At 40.7% G+C, this 20,084-nt stretch overlaps 1 protein-coding gene across 1 annotated transcript in view; it reads left to right on the forward strand.

The window, feature by feature from the left end:
• The window catches only part of LOC124269260 (coiled-coil domain-containing protein 66-like), a 28,636-nt gene extending 20,722 nt beyond the window's left edge, over window positions 1-7,914 (forward strand). The window contains 6 exon segments of the mRNA XM_046704270.1: window positions 159-425; window positions 3,807-3,811; window positions 4,768-5,004; window positions 5,007-5,690; window positions 6,053-6,139; window positions 6,466-7,914. Of these exon segments, the coding sequence (XP_046560226.1) occupies window positions 159-425; window positions 3,807-3,811; window positions 4,768-5,004; window positions 5,007-5,690; window positions 6,053-6,139; window positions 6,466-6,528 (1,343 nt within the window). The 3' untranslated portion in view covers window positions 6,529-7,914.
• Window positions 7,915-20,084: the final 12,170 nt, after the last annotated feature.

Below are 20,084 nucleotides of genomic sequence, written 5' to 3' on the forward strand. Positions count from 1 at the left end.
CATACAATAGTCTAAAACATGAGTCAAGGTCTATAAGGACTCCCATGGGCAAAGTCAAATTGTCACAAACATTTCTCCTTCCTTCATGATAAATGGAGTGTACTTGTTTGGATCAGGGGAGATTATATTGTGTAACACTGAGTTATCTTCCCTTGCAGCCATGTCCCCTCGTGTCCAGCAGGTGGAGCCTGTGCATGTTCCAAGTCTTAACCTCACTTCAAGACAAAGCCATGACTCCAGCAACACGAAGTATGGTCTTCCAGAAATCTCATCTCGAACTGTGGATTTGCCCCACCCCGTCGTGGGGAGTCATGACCCGTACACAGAGAACAGAGTCCTCACTCCAAGTAGGTACCGGCATCCCAGTCAGCCCCCGCGCCCCGACCCTAGCTCCCCTAGGCGTGAGATCGGGACACAGACTCTTGGTAAGCTGTTGACGTAGGGAGACCCGTGTAGAGGCAGGTGCTTGCAGTGTTCCTGTAGTTGCTGATCAGGTTGTATATATCCACGCCGTGTGACAGGCAGACTGCATACATACGGTATCTGGTAGACTGGGTTTCATACAGGTTGGCCTGCTTTGACAATTGATGTGATATGACAGTAGAATGTGAAATTAAACCTTCAATCAATTATTGCAAAGACATGGAGTTGGATGTCCATGTAGGGGAAGTCATGTGAGTTGGTCATGCCAGTGTTAATAAGTGGACAGAGAGGCATCAAAAGCAGATACCCTATGTACGCATAAAACAGTTATGATCTTGAGTGGCAATCTTTCCTTAATTATTACGTCTGAAGTCAGAAAAAGGATTCACTGTAACATCAATGTTTTAAAGACCAGACCAATCTTGTTTCATATTTTCATAAACTGCCGAGAAACAAGCAACCAATACAGTTGTCAGGGTTCATTTAAGACTTTTACAAAAATCAGTCAAGTCAAACACTGCATTAAAAAAGGAAAATCTTTGGATATAATTCATGGTAAGTGCATCTAATAAAATGAAAAATAGTTTGACTGGCCAAAAGAGCATCACTGAAATCGATAGTAATTAGCTTTTTGAATTTGCCACTTGAAAATATCTGCTTTGGTCTGCCATTGCAAACCAAGACCTTGTACCACAGCTGCTTTATTTGATTCCTTCAGTCTGGCCATGTGTCTTCCTGACAGTCTCTGTTCTCAAGCTATTAAGGGTATTAATACAGACCTTTCTGCTCCCCTTGTTTAAAACCTCTTGGAGGAAGACTATTGTGCTTGTCCCCTTTGCACAAAGCGATCTTACTGCTGCGACTTCTGTAAACCTATGTTAAAGTATGAGAGTTACGATCCCTTTATCACAGAGCGATCTTACTGCTGCGACTTCTGTAAGCCTTGTTAAAGTATGAGAGTTACAATCTCCCTTGCACAGAGCGATCTTACTGCTGCGACTTCTGTAAGCCTATGTTAAAGTATGAGAGTTACGATCCCCTTAGCACAGAGCGATCTTACTGCTGCGACTTCTGTAAGCCTTGTTAAAGTATGAGAGTTACGATCCCTTTGCTAAAGGTGATCTTACTGCTGCGACTTCTGTAAGCCTATGTTAAAGTATGAGAGGTACGATTCCACTTGGACAGAGCGATCTTACTGCTGCGACTTCTGTAAGCCTTTGTTAAAGTATGAGAGTTACGATCCCCCTTGGACAGAGCGATCTTACTGCTGCGACTTCTGCAAGCCTTTGTTAAAGTATGAGAGTTACGATCCCTTTGCTAAAGGTGATCTTACTGCTGCGACTTCTGTAAGCCTATGTTAAAGTATGAGAGGTACGATTCCACTTGCACAAGGCGATCTTATTGCTGCGACTTCTGTAAGCCTATGTTAAAGTATGAGAGTTACGATCCCTTTGCTAAAGGTGATCTTACTGCTGCGACTTCTGTAAGCCTATGTTAAAGTATGAGAGTTACGATCCCCCTTGGACAGAGCGATCTTACTGCTGCAACTTCTGTAAGCCTTTGTTAAAGTATGAGAGTTACGATCCCCCTTGGACAGAGCGATCTTACTGCTGCGACTTCTGCAAGCCTTTGTTAAAGTATGAGAGTTACGATCCCTTTGCTAAAGGTGATCTTACTGCTGCGACTTCTGTAAGCCTATGTTAAAGTATGAGAGGTATGATCCCTTTGCTAAAGGTGATCTTACTGCTGCGACTTCTGTAAGCCTTTGTTAAAGTATGAGAGTTACGATCCCCCTTGCACAAGGCGATCTTATTGCTGCGACTTCTGTAAGCCTATGTTAAAGTATGAGAGTTACGATCCCTTTGCTAAAGGTGATCTTACTGCTGCGACTTCTGTAAGCCTTTGTTAAAGTATGAGAGTTACGATCCCCCTTGGACAGAGCGATCTTACTGCTGCGACTTCTGTAAGCCTTTGTTAAAGTATGAGAGTTACGATCCCCCTTGGACAGAGCGATCTTACTGCTGCGACTTCTGTTAGCCTTTGTTAAAGTATGAGAGTTACGATCCCTTTGCTAAAGGTGATCTTACTGCTGCGACTTCTGTAAGCCTATTTTAAAGTATGAGAGGTACGATTCCCTTAGCACAGAGCGATCTTACTGCTGCGACTCCTGTAAGCCTTGTTAAAGTATGAGAGTTACGATCCCCCTTGCACAAGGCGATCTTATTGCTGCGACTTCTGTAAGCCTATGTTAAAGTATGAGAGTTACGATCCCCCTTGCACAAGGCGATCTTATTGCTGCAACTTCTGTAAGCCTATGTTAAAGTATGAGAGGTACGATTCCCCTTGGACAGAGCGATCTTACTGCTGCGACTTCTGTAAGCCTATGTTAAAGTATGAGAGTTACGATCCCCCTTGCACAAGGCGATCTTATTGCTGCAACTTCTGTAAGCCTATGTTAAAGTATGAGAGTTACGATCCCCCTTGGACAGAGCGATCTTACTGCTGCGACTTCTGTAAGCCTTTGTTAAAGTATGAGAGTTACGATCCCCCTTGGACAGAGCGATCTTACTGCTGCGACTTCTGTAAGCCTATGTTAAAGTATGAGAGTTACGATCCCCCTTGGACAGAGCGATCTTACTACTGCGACTTCTGTAAGCTTATGTTAAAGTATGAGAGTTACGATCCCTTTGCTAAAGGTGATCTTACTGCTGCGACTTCTGAAAGCCTTTGTTAAAGTATGAGAGTTATGATCCCCCTTGGACAGAGCGATCTTACTTCTGTGACTTCTGTAAGCCTATTTTAAAGTTTGAGAGGTACGATCCCCTTAGCACTAAGATAGCTTTGTGCAACCTCCACCAGAAACAGGAAAGCATGATGAAGACTGGGAATCAACATCTACCCTCCTAACCATAGCAGCCTAGTGCATTAACAACTTCTGACCTGGAACACACCTGAAACCTCCACCTTTAAAGCCAGCACTGTTTCATCTTACTAATGTATTTATGCCACTTTCTACTGCATACCTGAAATAGCCATAACACTGTAGCATAGTTGACCCGTTGTCTGAGGTACAGGAAGAATCCTATGATCGGGGTTCCCTTTTTAGCATTGATCATGATTCTAGTTTGTCATCCCCCGTAACTGATCTTGGACTTCACGTCAGTAATAAACATCCAAGAGTGTTATCAGGCTTTCCTCCCATATAATGCTGTTACAACTGAAATCCCAAGTACAGTGCAAACCAGACTTGCTTGCTCTTCCTCTGTTGTTGAATACCCTACGTTCCAAAGTCCTATACCTGCAGCTAGTAGATGTGTCTTACTGTACCGATAGAATGTCTTGTAGCTGTAGTTGAAGAGAGATCACAGTTCCCTCCTCACCAGGCCAGGTATGTATGGTAGAGTGATAACAGTGTGTTGTGACATATCTGTAGACATAGACATACTGCTATACCAATGTTCTAGTCCCTCCATAGTATATATAGTAATGAACAGTCTCAGTGGGTGAAGATATATCTCTATATATTGTATACTCATGTTCTAGTCTCTCTACACTATATATATATATACGAGTCACAGTGGGTGAAGTGATATATTGGTGGCACGGTTAATGCTTTATGGTTCACATGTTATGTGGTTACAGAATATATTTGTGTCTGAAACAGCTCATGCCAGGGACAGATTTGTTCTCTGTGTGTTTATAAATGTGTTGCAGTGGGCTTCCTAGGTGCTGTGCATCTGTTGCCATTCCCAAATATATATAACAATGTATCTTTCAAGCATTTATTTTTCATTTTGACTTAAGTTGCACAAACCTGTAAACCAAAATATATGAAAAAGTGTCACCATTATTGTCTAACCTCCACATCAATAACCATTGTTATCCCAGTGAAGTGCTGTGAAACCGTCTAATACCTTTGTTGCAAGGGGTCAGTGAGGACTCCTAAAACTCCATTTTGTATACTTTGACTTCAGTATACACTGCAGTATGAGTGATATTGTTTCCATGTGTTCTTGTAAATTACATATCAGCCTTTGCTAAACCAAAGAAATGCTTAATTTTCATTTATTTTCATGTCTAAGAACATGTAATCTTGGGTCATTTTTTATGTCTGGAAATGAAAAATGTGTTTTATCTGACAGTCTTGCTTGTTGTGACTAATTCTGAAATGTTTTCACTTCACAAAGTCTATAGTAGACATTGTTAACATGGGTTTTGTTAAGGAAATGGTAAGCATATGTTCAGCTTATTTTAAGCATCTTTTATTATTGCTTCAGTGGAGAATATGAATGAGAAATTTGGTGAGAGGAGACGTGAAATCAGTGAAGTGGGCATCGGTTCAAGGAGGAGGTGATGAGAGAAAGACAGGCAGAGAAGACGAAGAAAGTGCGTGTGATCAGTGCTAAGAAGGAAGATAAAGCAGAACTGAAACGCGGGAGGCAAAGGGAAAGAGTCGCGAAAGAACATCAAGGAGACAAAACCAAATGGAACTACCAAAACCCCAAGCTTCGCAGGAACGTCAAACAGTCGGAGCGAGATCCTTTCTATGAAAAAAAGCGACAGAGGAGTGAGGAGAGGAGGGCAAAAAGAGGGGGAAGGAGTTACTTGCTCTTGTTGAACTCAATAAACCTATTATTCCTGACCAGGTGGGCAGTAACAGATCACGTGGTCCTTCGCCAAATAAAGAAGGATATTCACCCAGGAATGAGTATGATACAAAATATAGATCACTTTCGCCAGATAGACAAAATGTGAAAAGACGGAATAACAATAGTTTGTCCCCCCACAGGAGTCAGGAGAGGATGAGGGGAGGACAGTCACCGGGGAGGAGGCGCTCACCCTCGCCCCCCATCCCCACCCTCAGGACTAATGAAGTGTCGGGACTCTCCCCTCCTGTCCCTGCCCTCAGACACAAGCGTGATGTTGGCAGGGGCACCCAGGTCCTCCGTCTGGACAATGGTTATGAAAACAGTTATGACAATGACCAGTATAGTTACTCCAACTACAATCCCCCAGCCAGTGACAGGAAGTCCAAACAAGGCCATTACCTTGATAGGAACCCTATTGAGGCACCAGTTGATGGGGGGGATTTTGTACCCTTTACTCGGACCACTGAGATCCTTGACCCAGCCAGAGCTGTCGAGCCCATGCAGTTGTCGCGGGAGAACAGTAAGATAAAGAAGGGTCGGAAGGCGTATGTGGAAAACCATAATCCTGGTAGCTATGGCAGAAGCGTGGAGAATCTCCACGACAAAACAGACAAGAATGTAAGTACAAAGTTATGTGATTTGGATAACCTTGTTTGTGGTTGCTGTTATCATAGTAATCAAATACCTTTTCAAATGCGGTTTTGGTTGTCAGGCTTATTGACTTGGATGATTCATATTGTCATTTCCCAGCTGCATATATCAATGCAAATGAAGTCAATCACTTGATTGTCAGGTCCAATGTACACATTGCTGGAATATGCTTGTCATTAAACGAGAAACAACACACATGATTAGAAAAGGAAGAAGGGTAAAAGTTACGCTTGGTCAGTCGTCATGTGCATCCTTGTGGTGATGTATGGATATGGACATTATATGTCCTGTCATTGCTGTACACTTAACATGTGATTCCTTTCTTCCAGGATCCCATCCTGAACCCTGACCTGGTCAAAGGTCACCCAACAGCCAGGCAGGACATGATCCTGCAACAACTGTCCACTCTCAAGAAGGTCAGTCTCATAGTGCCCCATTATATATCAATGACAATAGTTATTATGTTTCCTTTGAATTATTTCCTCTGCCTCCTTGCTGTATCCCATAATCATGCCTGAATCTATTATGGGCTTGAAACCCAGTTCACCCTGATTTCCTAACGTTGTGTGGATATTCAAGTCTTCTTCATATCAAGAACCACAGGAATGGATGTAGGGGTTAGTTAAAGTTTAGTGAAACGTGGGCCCTGGAGATACAGAAGATGATATATCCACAAAATCCATTGAAGTTTGGGAGATTTTAGAATAAAGAAGGCATGAAGATGGTTTGTTTCCTGTTTCAGAGTCTGATGCAGAAACGTCGAGAGGTGGAGACGTGCATGTCCCCGAGTGACCTGGAACGGTGAGGGGAGTCAGGACAGGCGGCATCTAGTCAGACCATCGTGGATGGTACAAGCATCAAACTGGGAGGAACTTCTCAACATGTTCATGATATTAACATATGTATAATGTATTTGTATATAGTGATATTGTAATTGTAATGTACAGATTAGAGTGAAATGAAGTCAATGTTTACATGTTTGTGGAACCCGTTTATATTTTTATATACACTTCCATAATAAAAGTAGCAAAAGTTGTTTTTGGGAAGACATTTGATATATTTTTTACAGTCAGAAGAAATGTTTTTGTTGGTCATTATGTATGTACACATCTTAAGTGCTCTTGAGTGCCGTAATGGATATGTTGGTGTTTTTGTGAATACTTACGTGTTAAAAAGTGCTTAATTTGATAACAAGGGCAAGTTTGTTACAATAGTTTCTTCTCATATGGCATTGTGATATTGGTTGGGCAGATCCACTGTCAAATAACACATGAGAGATAGAACAGATGTTTTTTTTGACAATTGGTCACCATAGGAGCAGATTCAGGGCGACATGATCTATGTTCAACAGTACTTAGCAAGGTGGGATGTTTTTTTTAAAGTGAAATCATATAATCACCGAAAATGTATCTGTTATCTCTATTCTGTTCTTTTGTAGCCTTTGATAATGATTTGAAAATTGAGTTTAAAGTTATACATAAATTCTTCTAAATAACATAAGACCAAGAGAGTATTAGTATTATGTAATAGTGTTATGTTTTAATCCTTAACTATTTAGAGGTGTATTTGTTAAAGACAACTATGATGCACTCAAAACAGTTACAAATCACATCATGGTTTACATTGACTGAATTTCTGCTGCTGTGAATTGTCGTTTAGAATATCATCACTAAGTAAAGATGCTGTCCAACTCTTGTTAGTACTGATAGTAATCAAATGTTAATAATAATAATGATAATTTAGCTATTAATGGTTTTTTTTTATCCAAAATATTCCTCATTTAGAAGGCAGGACCACTGTTAGGAATTAGCCTGAGTTAGGTAGACTGCCTCTTGTGAAGGTGAGAAAGACCGCAGGTCTATCACTTTTAACTTCAGACAGATGGCTTCTCTTCAGCCTATTGGTTTTGTGGATGAGTGAAAATACAAATTCATTTCTAAATCTGATCATGTATCCTTTCAGGCCTTGATAGTCTGACTCAGTAGGTTGTTGTGATGTCCCTCTTCTTTTGTTCCATTCATAGGCCCTCAGTTGCAGGTGCTTGGACTGGTCAGTTACTTCCTGTAATCCCTATACCTATAATGCCTGTATTTACCAAGCACAACTGTGATATATTTATTGGTATGTCTACTTACTTAGATCTGTTTTAGTAACAGAATGTGTTTGATATCAAATAAAATATCAGCATCAAGTTGTTTGTTTATGGTTTGTGAATGGTAGGCCTGGGTCGAAGACTGATTTCTTGTTAAAAATGTGCTCTTTAACGATGTTGACATTAAACCAGAAGCATTGTCACCATACCCATGACCTGGGAGTTGTTCACATCATTCATTAGTTTGACTGGTCCAGACTTGATTGTTAACAGACTATTGTCGTATTGTATGTTGTTAAAACAACAAACAGGTTATGAGAAATTAGCAGGGATATTGCTGAGTATGGTGTTAAACAACAGACTGTTTGACTGCTGTAATATTGCTGAAAGCAGTGTTCAGCAGTGAGTTAGAGCTGACATGTCAATTGCTACACAACATGAACATAATTATACATACAGAAATAGTTTAGTCAGGTCTTAGACCACGCACATTACATATCAAATTGTACAGGAACAACATATTATCACTACCCCCACAGTGTATGAGTGAGTGAATTGAAGAATAGTTTCAATAATGCCAGAGCGTCAGCATAATGCACGGTAAAGCTCAAGGTGGAAGTTTACAACTTTGGTGAAACACATAAGCACAGGTATGGTGCAGACAAACCTAGAAATAAACAGATAGCTGGGATCTGACCACATGATAATAGGTTTCTGGGATGCAACTCTGCACAGCGAATTGCTATGCCTTAGAGGATTATAGCCCCTTCCATGTTAAAATTTTTGCCTGTTCATACAGTAGCTAATGATACTAAAGTTAGTGTTGACTGGAAAAATATAGCCTACGAATGATGTTTGGAGAGATAGGTTGCTTTCAGGTGAACATTTTTTTCAATTGTGAATTAACACACAGATGAACCCCTTCTCTGGAATAATTTGTATGCCACCAATTTTCGACTGGTAGTACATATTCTCTAGTACAGAAGGTTCGTTTCTGACTTAACTTCAGTAGTTTCTGAAAAGACCTGGCCCCACTGCAGCCCCTATGGACCATGAGGAAGGACATGCATCAAGGTTGGGGACGGTCTCTACTAAAAATCTGAAAAGTGGGAACGAAAGTAACCATAAATAATTAATGGTTCCAAGTTTCTAACTGGTTCTGAATAATGACCTCTGAAGATTCATCCATGTTACTTTCCTAGTTTCTAAGAAAACTTGTCCCCATTGCAGACACGATGCACAAAGTAAAATGGCATTGATCTAGGGCTGGTAATGATCGTATATTCACAAAATTGAAACATTGTAGCAAGGCAAGTAACCTTTGTATCAATTTTACAAGTCTGTCTTGATAAATATCACAGATTAGCATGACGACTATTATTCATGTAATTTTTGTAGTTTTTGAGAAACTTATCCCTATTTCACGAAGAACGTACATGACATGAAAAGCTTGGAGCAAGGGCGAAACAATTTTTTATTAACTTTTCTAACTTTGAGATCCTGACCAGTAAAAAGTCATAGACACCCTTTATCAAACTGTTTTAAGATAGAAACTAGAAACTTGTATGTGTACAATTTCATTCCTGAAACTTAATAGTATGTTTTGGTCAAAATCTGTTTGAAATCGGACAGAAGGGGTAATAATGATGCATGCGTATAAATGGTACGGACTCGTATGTACGCTTCCCTCAATGCCACCATGTTTTAATTACTAGGGGTAACATTTTTAAGGATACCTCTGCTGTGACTATCCCCATTGCCTTCTTTGACTGTAAGGGGCGGTGGGGTAGCCTAGTGGTTAAAGCGTTGGCTCGTCACGCCAAAGACCCGGGTTCGAATCCCCACATGGGTACAATGTGTGAAGCCCATTTCTGGTGTACCCCGCCGTGATGTTGCTGGAATATTGCTAAAAGCGGCGTAAAACCAAACTCAGTCAGTCTTTGACTGTAAAACCTTTAGCTCATCTTTTAACAGCATGTGAATGTAGGGAGACAATACCAGGGACATTCTGGTGTGATGTTAATATTGGTTCAGTAGATTTAACTGTATTCTTACACCAAAGGTTAAGTATGGAGGGACACATTGTTATCACTGCCTTCTCACAGCGTCTACCTCATTACATAGTTAATGTTTTGGAGTTACCTCAGCCCTAAGATCGCTTTCCAGAACAGCGCTCTGACCTGTTTTCCGTTGTATGTGTAGAATATGTACATACAGTTGTTTCACGCTATGATGAACGCAACTTTTGGTCGTAAATAAGGGTTCTGTTTAACCTTATTTCTATACTGTCACTGAATTGGAAGAAGTGACATTATTTCAATTGTTATTTTATTTACAGAATAAAAGAAAATGCAGCAAAGAAGGTTCTGCTTATCGTGCTGTCAAGATACCTTGCTGGTTAGACTCATTAGGTCAGCTCTCCGTCCGCCTCCCAATGCGAAAGGTATATATGTTATATCAACACTGACGGGAGATCTCACTCCAAGAGAATAACATAGTAGGGGCATTTCCTGCTTTTTATATGAAGGAACCTCAAAAAGCCTTTGTCGAAAAGTCTACCAGTACGCCTAATCAGATGTTATGAAATAGCAAATCCAATATTTAGACCAGTACAGAGATGATTGAGATTAAGAAATCTTATTTCGGCGCCGTGGCCAATTACCAATACTTGATCATTCATCACATTTCTGGGGCGGTGGGGTAGCCTCATGGTTAATGCGTTCGCTCGTCACGCCGAAGACCCGGGTTCGATTCCCCACATGGGTACAATGTGTGAAGCTCATTTCTGGTGTCCCCCGCCGTGATATTGCTGGAATATTGCTAAAAGCGGCGTAAAACCAAACTCACTCACTCACTCATCACATTTCTACATGATCACATTTTCTTAAACGATTCAAGCCATTGGTTTCATGTCACCAATTTTATCTGTCTTCACAATGACTTTTTTGCGAAGTTAACTAAACAGATTGTCACTATCTGTCTGGTTTGTTTTTTCTACCACTGCTTAGAGCTGTTGGCCTCGACTGTTATGTGAACACATGGGGTCTTGCTTCTAGACGACCTCAGATAACACGGTAACACTTAACCATGCATGCGGAAGGTTATACTTTCCCCGCTACTCGGAACATTTTGATCAGCAAAATACACCCCCAATATCTACTGACCACATTCTTCACAGGCAAAGTCCAGCATTGCATGGTTTTCTCAGAATGGAGCCCACGTGAGCACGGACAGCTGTTGTGTGTAACCCATGTAACCCAGGCAACTTGGTCGTCTAGGCAGGCCCTATAACTTCCCATGGTGGGAGGACAAATTTACTCTGACATGCATGTGTCTTCAGGTAGTTCCGAATTTTGCTCAATTTTCCAACAAGATACTACTAAATCTGTTTTAATGAGTATATTATAGAGTCAATATGGTTTAGCCCTAATCGTTGCGTCCGAAACTGCACCTATATCCTGTATCTTGTGAGAGAGACTCGATCTGTTTGCTTTCGTCATCGCTTATGGAAGAGCCGGCATGGCATATTTCATTGTCAATAGACCAAATGAATACCGTTATTTAACTCGCAGTGGAGATGTCTTGCCAATGTAAATTTACGTTGAGAAATATGGTATATTCTAGTTTCTAATATTATGGGCAAACACTTGTTACCAGAGGGGTTGAACGCCACTCAACATATGCATAGAAAAGTTGACCTCCACGTCGGCGACACATCACAAAAACCGTTCAAGCATCTATTTTCAACCTTGTTACGTACATTTTGTCTGAGCTTTTGTCAACGTGAGGATGTGTTTCAGATTTCAGAGAGAGGGTGTGTTGAAGCTGGAGAACATACTCGTCTCTGTCGGTTCTTAAAGTGACCGTTTCTCGTATATTTTCTTTAATTGAACTGAGGATACCATTATTGCTTTGAGACCATGTCAATGACAACAAGGTGACGACAAGAGAATAACACAGATTTGTTATCTATGAATACATGAGAGAGTTGATAGGATAGGTGGTGAAATAACGTGAGCAGCTTGCTACCAATGGAAACTAATTTCAAATAGTTTTGATCGACTTTAGTTAATAGTAAATGCTTTTATCAAATTGTCATATGTCAACGCAAGTTCATGTTTTTATCCAAACCACTCCTCCCCATGGATTCTCAACGCATTCTGTCTTTCCCTATTTGATAAAAAACGGCTAAATTTAGTGGTGAAATCGGGGAAGAAATGACAGACAGAGTGTAACAGTCACTGAACTAATTTCATCTAGTTTTTCTATTTTGCATTAACATGAACTAGTCACTTGTGTGAGTTTCCGAAAATTGAATTTCGGCATGTAGATTCAACCTTGTTCCTCATACTTTGAAATACGTAATACAAAACCATACGCAGCGTGTGCGCTATAACGGGGTGTTGGCGTAGTGGTCTCCAGTCAGTATACTTATTAGACAACCTATTTTCCAAACTATACAGTGTTTGGAATTAACTATAGTCTAGAACGCAGTGATTCGCGGTCAATATGTATATGAGTGAGTATTGTTTGACATGTTGTTCAGCTAAACATTTTACTGTAAAAAAACAGCCGTACCACGATATACTTTAATCACTTGTTGATGCTAAGTTACCAAGCTGAATCTCTGGCCTACTGGCGACAGCGGTAATAACCCTAATTCACTCACTCACTACAACCCTAAACGTTACTATTCCCGAATGTGTAAATAGCCCACATGTTATAGGATACAAACATATTTTTAATCATGAATTCGTGCACTTACCTTGTCGATAGTTTCAATGTCCATTCAAAATGACAACGGGCAGTTCGTAAGTGAATACGTTTAACTGGTATCTTCATTATACGCATCACAGTGGCACTAATGTAGTCACCAACAAGTGTCTTTTCTCATATTTATGTCGGTCTTAAGGCATTCTCGCCGTCTTCACCCTGATAACGTGACATTCGACGTCTGCTTCCATTCATGGAGATTGGAATTAACGCGCATGAAAAACTCGTGCAACGGAAGTGAGCACCGATTGGTTCAACTCGTAACCATGACATCACGTGATAATGCCGGCGAACACCTGTTGACATATACAACGTTCAAACCTCATTTTGACACTTGTTTATATAAATAACCGACTCCGACAACGTGTTACATATCTAGGACGATGTGGCAGCGTAGTGGTTTGCAGGCGTTGATCCATTCCGAAAATGGACTTGACGTGTGATGTCGATGCCTGCTGACTGGAACAATTCCTTATTTAACTCAACGTACTTGTCAGCCTGTTTAAAGTCATTTCTCTTTGATTGACTTGAATCAAACCTGTAAAAAATGCGGTGTCGGGGGCAAAGCTAATAAATGATGATGTGTTCCACTAATGACATAATGACCATTTGTTAGTGGTTCGTAAATGAACAAGTGCAACCTTATGGTATTGTAAGAGTTGTGCAATAACCACTGCTTATAGGAGATTATCTGTTATCGTCATTGAAATGGTATGGGTATTTAATGAGGATAATCAAAATGTTCTTAGAAATGTTGTAAAATGCATGCAATTTTTCGGGTTCATGTGATAAGCAACGTAGTCTGGTAATAGATATACCGCCTCGCACATTTAAGAATCCATGCTTACATGTAGCAGTTTGTTCAGGTAATTCAAGAGTTGATTTAAATTATTTAGTTATTTGGAAGAAGAGGAATAAAGTGCAAAATATGTCTTTTCCTGGAGAAAGCGAGGTAACTCCTACAATCTTGCCATGTGCCGTGAGCTCTCAATGCAATCCCAATTCTATATTTCAAGCCCAAGACCTCTGGTCAATTCCCCACATGGTACAATATGTAAAGCCCGTCTCTGGCGACCCTGATATTGCTGGAATATTGCCAAAGGCGGCGTAAAACCATATTCTTTCACAACAGCGGGAGGGTAGCAATAGTGTCATGTGTTTGAATGGAGTTTAAAATAACCTGAAGGGTGAGTGAGTGAGTGAGTTTAGTTTTACATCGCACTCAGCAACATTCCAGCTATATGGTGTCGGTCTGTAAATAATCGAATCTGGACCAGACAATCCAGTGATTAATACCATGATCATTGATCTAGGCAATTGGGATTCGATGACACGTGTCAACCAAGTCCGTGACCACCCGATCCCGTTAGTCGCCTTTTACGACAAGCATGGGTTGCTGAAGATCAATTCTAACCCGGATCTTCACGGGTCAGAAGGGACTACCGTAGGGAGCGGCAGGGGGAGCGTACATCAGATTGTATTGTAGATTAGATGTGACGGGTCACCAGATCCCCACCCCTAGGCACCATGCACACCACGTATTTAGTCTTGGCATCTAATTTAAGAATTCAGGATTCATGCCATTGTACTCAGTTCACTCTTGTAAATTTAACTTTCACATAAAATGCATGTCCATGCGTGTCACAAGGTGACGTCTATAAATGTTATTGGTTGATCAGACAAAAAATATATGTAAATAATATATTTAAATAATGAATACACAGTGATCATGCAGACATTTCCTGACATCCAATGTACTGCACTACAACTTCCGGGAAAAGAATTTATCAGGTCTTGGCATCCATAGCACCGAAAGGGTGTTGACACTCACACACAACTTCGAGAAGCACTCCAGATCTGGCTGACTTGTGTGTAACTTTTTGTTTGAACCCCATTTTCCCAATATTCTAGCAATATCTCGGGCTTCACAAATTGCACTCATGTGGGGAAACGAACCCGGATCGTAGTCTTGACGAGGGAACGCTTTCACCACTAGGCTTTAGACATTGTACCAGTGTTGCGGATTGGAACCCGGGTTTGAGGCTTGATGAGAGGACGCTTTACCCACTGAGCGTCTCACATTGTACCATTGTGGAAAATCGAACACAGAAAGACTTGACCTAAAGACAGATATAAATTTATGTTTTGTTTCTCAACATAATTGCGAGAATAAGTCACACTAGTTGATTGTACCCACGACGATGGCAGAGGCGCATTATCTTCGTCATGGAGCACACCTTTTCTCAAGTGCCCGTGTCTTGTAGTGTTTCTCTGTTCATTGCCAGACCTTTTTGGAAGATCACCGTGATAATCTGCAGAAAGTAGTCTGGACAGGCTTTGCCTTGTTTAGTCATAGGGACATTTCCGGATCATTGTTAGGACCCAGGTTTCATTCTTTGTCACAAATCGTTGCAAGAACCTTTTTGAATCAGCATCAAACAGAGCCAGATTATGGTGTTTATATCAAATATCACCAACATATTGAGCTGATGAGTTCTTCATTGACAAAGTTTCTGTGAGAACAGGCAGTGCTCTCTCCTTTGAAATGCCTACTGAACCAGCAAGATGATGCGCAGTCATTCGCCGGACGGCGATCACTATGCATGTATCTCTGGATCCTCTGGATCAATTCTGTTCCAGGATGGACCTCTCCTACAAATCTCGCCCAGATTAAAATCTGCTGCCTTCATAGGAGAAGGTATCTTTTGCTGGTGTTGGAATAATATGGCGTTTGAAGTTAAACCTCTTTTCTGGAAGAACTTTCATTACTTAATGTTCCTATATTATCCCCCTTATCCAAAGGTCATCTTACTGACAACCTGTATCATCTGTATCAAACTACATCAGCAACATGTGTGTAAAGATACACGTGTACTAAATATTGGCTTGATTGGACGCAGTGACTGTCGGGATATTGAAATGTGTTCAAAGTGTGTTTACTTTCTTCATAGGAACGTGAGGTCAGGCGAATTAGTATGAATAGGTGCTAATATGACTTTAGCCATTTTTCCATTTTTGTTGAAATTGTGTTTGGGGTTGTTAAACAATATCTAAATAGGTACAATTCGCATGCGCACTTCCTGCCCTCTCCTGTACACTGACATAGTACGAGTTGTGGATCCCTGAACGGTAGAGAGGATTACCAGTGTAAACACTACATTAGTTATTGCCAGCACTACATAGGAATCGATGGGAAGCAGACAGCCATATGATTCTACATCAATAACTAGCTGGTGCAGACAGAATTGCATCTTGTATATGAACCGCCCGACCATAATATAGGCGGAAAATACGGTTAATGAATGACGTTTATACCGGAGTGTTGAATGATCGGCTGTTTTCGGATACCGGGTCTAGAGAAATGATTATCGTTCTCACGCGCACGTCTGTCTGTGGTGCGCGTGCTTGTGTGTGCGCGCGTGTGTCATCGAATACACATGTACGGTTTTGCGTTCGTGTGTGTATACGTGTGCGCGTTCGTGTGTCTGTTCTTGTGTGTACTCAGTTTAGTCCCGACTTCCAGAATTGTAACAGTTTATAGTCCTGTCACTTTGCAGAGTCGGAGCTGCCCACTTCTTGTTTTGTCTATTTAATTGTACGGCAACTGAAAGGCCACAGTCGTCAGAGAATGTACTGATGCCATTCCACAAAAACGGTGGATTCTTTTCCAGTAGAGACAACCTTACTTGTCCTTTCCCACTGTCACCTTGGCAACCACTTAAACGTCTATATATCAGCTGTAGGTTTTGTGTTCCAGCTCGTTTATTGCTCGAGGGTTCTTATTTTTGTGTAAGTGCCTCGACTCGAGTGATTTGTTGTTTATGGCGATACTTACTACAACAATGGTATTTTAGAACCAACATAAAATCAAAACATGCAGAGCAACATCTTCATTTTAGTTCAAACAAATGTTCTTAGCTATTAAGATAGCTGTAATAACCGTTAGTGATCTTAAAACACCTACATACTACCTTGGTAATTCTGCGAGTCAAGACTAGACTAACAACTAGTCTCTGAAATAAACACATTTTACTGAAGAAAACAGTTCATATACACACACACACACACACACACACACACACACACACACACACACACACACCCACAACAAAAACAAACAAACAAACAAAAACTCAAACAAACAACAACAAAAAAGAAACAAAACAAAAAAAACCACCTAGTATACAATGAGAAGGAGCCATGTAACCTTGCATGGGCTCTCTGGGATATGTTTGTTGCAGGGTCGGGAGGGTTAACTAAGTCAACACGTGCACTGGTGATGAGTTCCTTTCAAACAAAGAACATTTGAAGAGGGTTTCAGGGGACGGATTTTTGAGTAACGAATTTTGAAAGATGGATGTATTTTTTAAAATATCACTGATATTTCTTTTCTAGAATAGCGACAGTTCTACGAGCCATGTTGGCAGCATGATGAGTGATTGGTGGTGGTGAACATATACATGGGAAGCCGCAAGTGCTCATGCACTGAAGATCTTTAATCTAACACGCCAGTCCAGGAACTCGATTTATTTTTTAAGAAATGTCTTTCATTTGTCTGCATGTTAAATCATTGCCCTATTTCTTTTTCCCCTAGGTGAACATTTCTATAACGTTAGAACAGATGAACCTTTGACGGAATGTAAATTAAGTTTATGTTTTAAGAGAATTATCTTCCGTCGCCAAAGTGCCGTTTTTGTTTACCGAAAACTGATACAGTTAGAACAGCTGCTATTTTTAGAAATATTCCGCTGAATCGTTGATTTTTTGCATTTATTTAGTATCCATGACAGCCAGTTATTTCAAATGTTCGAAGACCAAACTCTTCAGAACTTCGCGGTTTGTATATTAAAACAGTTTCAGATTCAATGACTGCCCACCTGAGATATAGTTTTCAGATTAAATAATAATAATACATTTGTAAAGGGCCTAATATCCAACTAACAGATGTTCAGTGGCGCTAATACAGTGATAAAACTGAACATATATACATAAAATAGAGAATGATTATCTACTGGTACACATATAGAAACAGGTGAGTCTTAAGCTGTGATTTAAAGGTGTCTTTAGTGGTTGTATTTCTGAGGTTTTGGGGAAGCGAATTCCAGAGTTGTGGGCTGACGAAAGAGAAGGCGCGTTCGAAAGTCCATTTAACACGTAACAATTTAATTCTGGACTCACAAAAAGTCCAGAAACTCTCCGCACTGTGGGCACTTTCTGACAAGGGATTTGACAAAATTAAACATGCAGTTGTTATGAATATATGCCAAGGATGCAAAAATGAAAAAATCTTTTTTCGAAAACTTTAAATTTAAACTCACTCGCCCATGGGCGAACAGTGGCCCATGGGCCGACCCATGGGCGAGAATGTTTAAGTTTGCTCTGAATTCATGTTTTGGAGGTTGTATGTTTACAAGCATCATGACACAAATTTCAACTCATTTTGACTTAACTTAGGGCGATATTAGAAAATCTCGCCCATGGGCGAAAAATATGTTGGCCCATGGGCGAGAATGTTTAATTTCGCTCAGAATTCATGCTTTGGTGAGGTGAGGTGAAATTGGGTTTAACGTCGTACTTGAGAATATTTCGCTCATATGACGACGTGCATGCGTGTGCATGTGCTTGTACTAGCCCAGACTGAAGCTGGTTTTATAGTGCTAGCCCACTGAGATACCATGCCGCAGTGAAGCATGAATACCCCACTCAGACACATTATACTGACTCCGAGCCGACCAGTCCTTGTTGTACCCATTAATGCCGAGCGCCAGGCAGGGACCAACAAGTACCATATTTTAACGTCTTTTGGTATGACGCAGTCGGGGATCGAACCCGCGACCTTCCGCTCTCCAGGACCCAGGACGTATTATTTTCAGCAATACAAACCCCTGTGTACTTACGTAGGGTTACTTCTGGACGAACATCTTGACTTAAGGATTACAGCTAAAGCAGTATCTCAGGCAGCAAGCAGAGCACTGGGGCTGGTGATTGCAAAGTGTAAAGGAATTGGAGGAGTTGACTTCAACGTTTTCACCAAGCTGTATGATAATCTTGTCTTGCCAATTATTACATATGGAGCTGCAATATGGGGTCAGAAAGACTTTTCGTATATCAACAACGCTATCCAGAACAGAGCAGGTCGGTTCTTCCTGGGAGTTGGGCGGTATACCCCAACTGATGCAGTACTCGGAGAGCTAGGATGGATTCCTGTAGGCATAAACCAGAGTCAAGCGGTGTTGAGACAGTGGTGTAGACTCACGAACATGAAGGATGAGAGACTCAACAAACGAATCTTTCTATGGGATAAGAAACTGGCATCGTTCCGTTTCAAGAATTGGAATTTTAGAGTCCACAGACTGCTGAGTGAGAACAACTGTGAATCCCTGATATCACTTGGCCAGGTGCAGCTATCATCAATAAGAACTTTAACTGAAAACCTCCAACATAAGTACACTAAAAACTGGTGCCGGCGAATTGAATCAAATACGGGAAAACCACGCACATACTGCACTTTTAAAACTGCCCATGGAACGGAATCCTATGTATTAACACGACTACCAGGCTATTTCCGCGCGGCTATCGCCAAGTTCCGGTGTGGAGTTACTCCAATTAGAATAGAAACAGGCCGATACGAAAACCTCCCCCCAGACAAACGCCTATGTCCCCTATGCAGTAACCTCTGTATCGAAGACGAGCGTCACGTCCTACTACAGTGCCCTGCATACGACGATCTAAGATATGATCTGATACAAGAAGCCAGCTCCTTCTTTACCGACTTCATTCTGTGGCCAGAGAGTGTGAAGTTCACAGCGATTTTAAGTCATAACCATTTAATGGTTAAATGTGCCAAAGCCTGTTTTAATATACTTAAGCGTCGTCGTAATCTTCTATATTCTTAAAACTCCTCTCTGAGTGTATACTTTTTATCGTATAAATTAATTATGTTTTAATTGTGTATGCCTATGTTTTACCTTTTAAGTATTATCTGTATGTATATATTTTCATATGATATGTTAATGCATTTTAAATTTTTTTTTTTTAATTTTTACCTTTTTATTTATATTTTTTTTATGGTATATACTTGTGTATGTGTGTGCCTCTCAATTACTACACTCGCTCAGCCTGCCTTGCCCCCTTCAATGCTCCCATACCACCCACACACCCCACCCCAGTTTAACCTCTTTTTCTTTCTTTACCCATTATTTAATTATAAACAGCTTAACTGTTTCTAAAACAAGCTCCCACTATGCTATACAATTAATTATTACTTCAGCTCCCACCTACCCCGTCTGCGACATTGGCTACAGCGGGAAGTCGACGTTAAACTCATAATCATCATCATATGCAGTCACTAGGAACTTATAACATTAGAAGTAATGTCATGGAACAAGTTATCCAACTACAGTATGACGTGATATTGTATAGTAGATGATTTGAGAATACAGAAGCACTGAAAAAGCATCGTTTTTTACCACCAAGGGCATAACACTGGTGACCCA

This window comes from Haliotis rubra, unplaced genomic scaffold, assembly GCF_003918875.1.
Source record: "Haliotis rubra isolate DU_JTF1 unplaced genomic scaffold, ASM391887v1 Scf143, whole genome shotgun sequence".
Lineage (NCBI taxonomy): Eukaryota > Metazoa > Mollusca > Gastropoda > Lepetellida > Haliotidae > Haliotis > Haliotis rubra.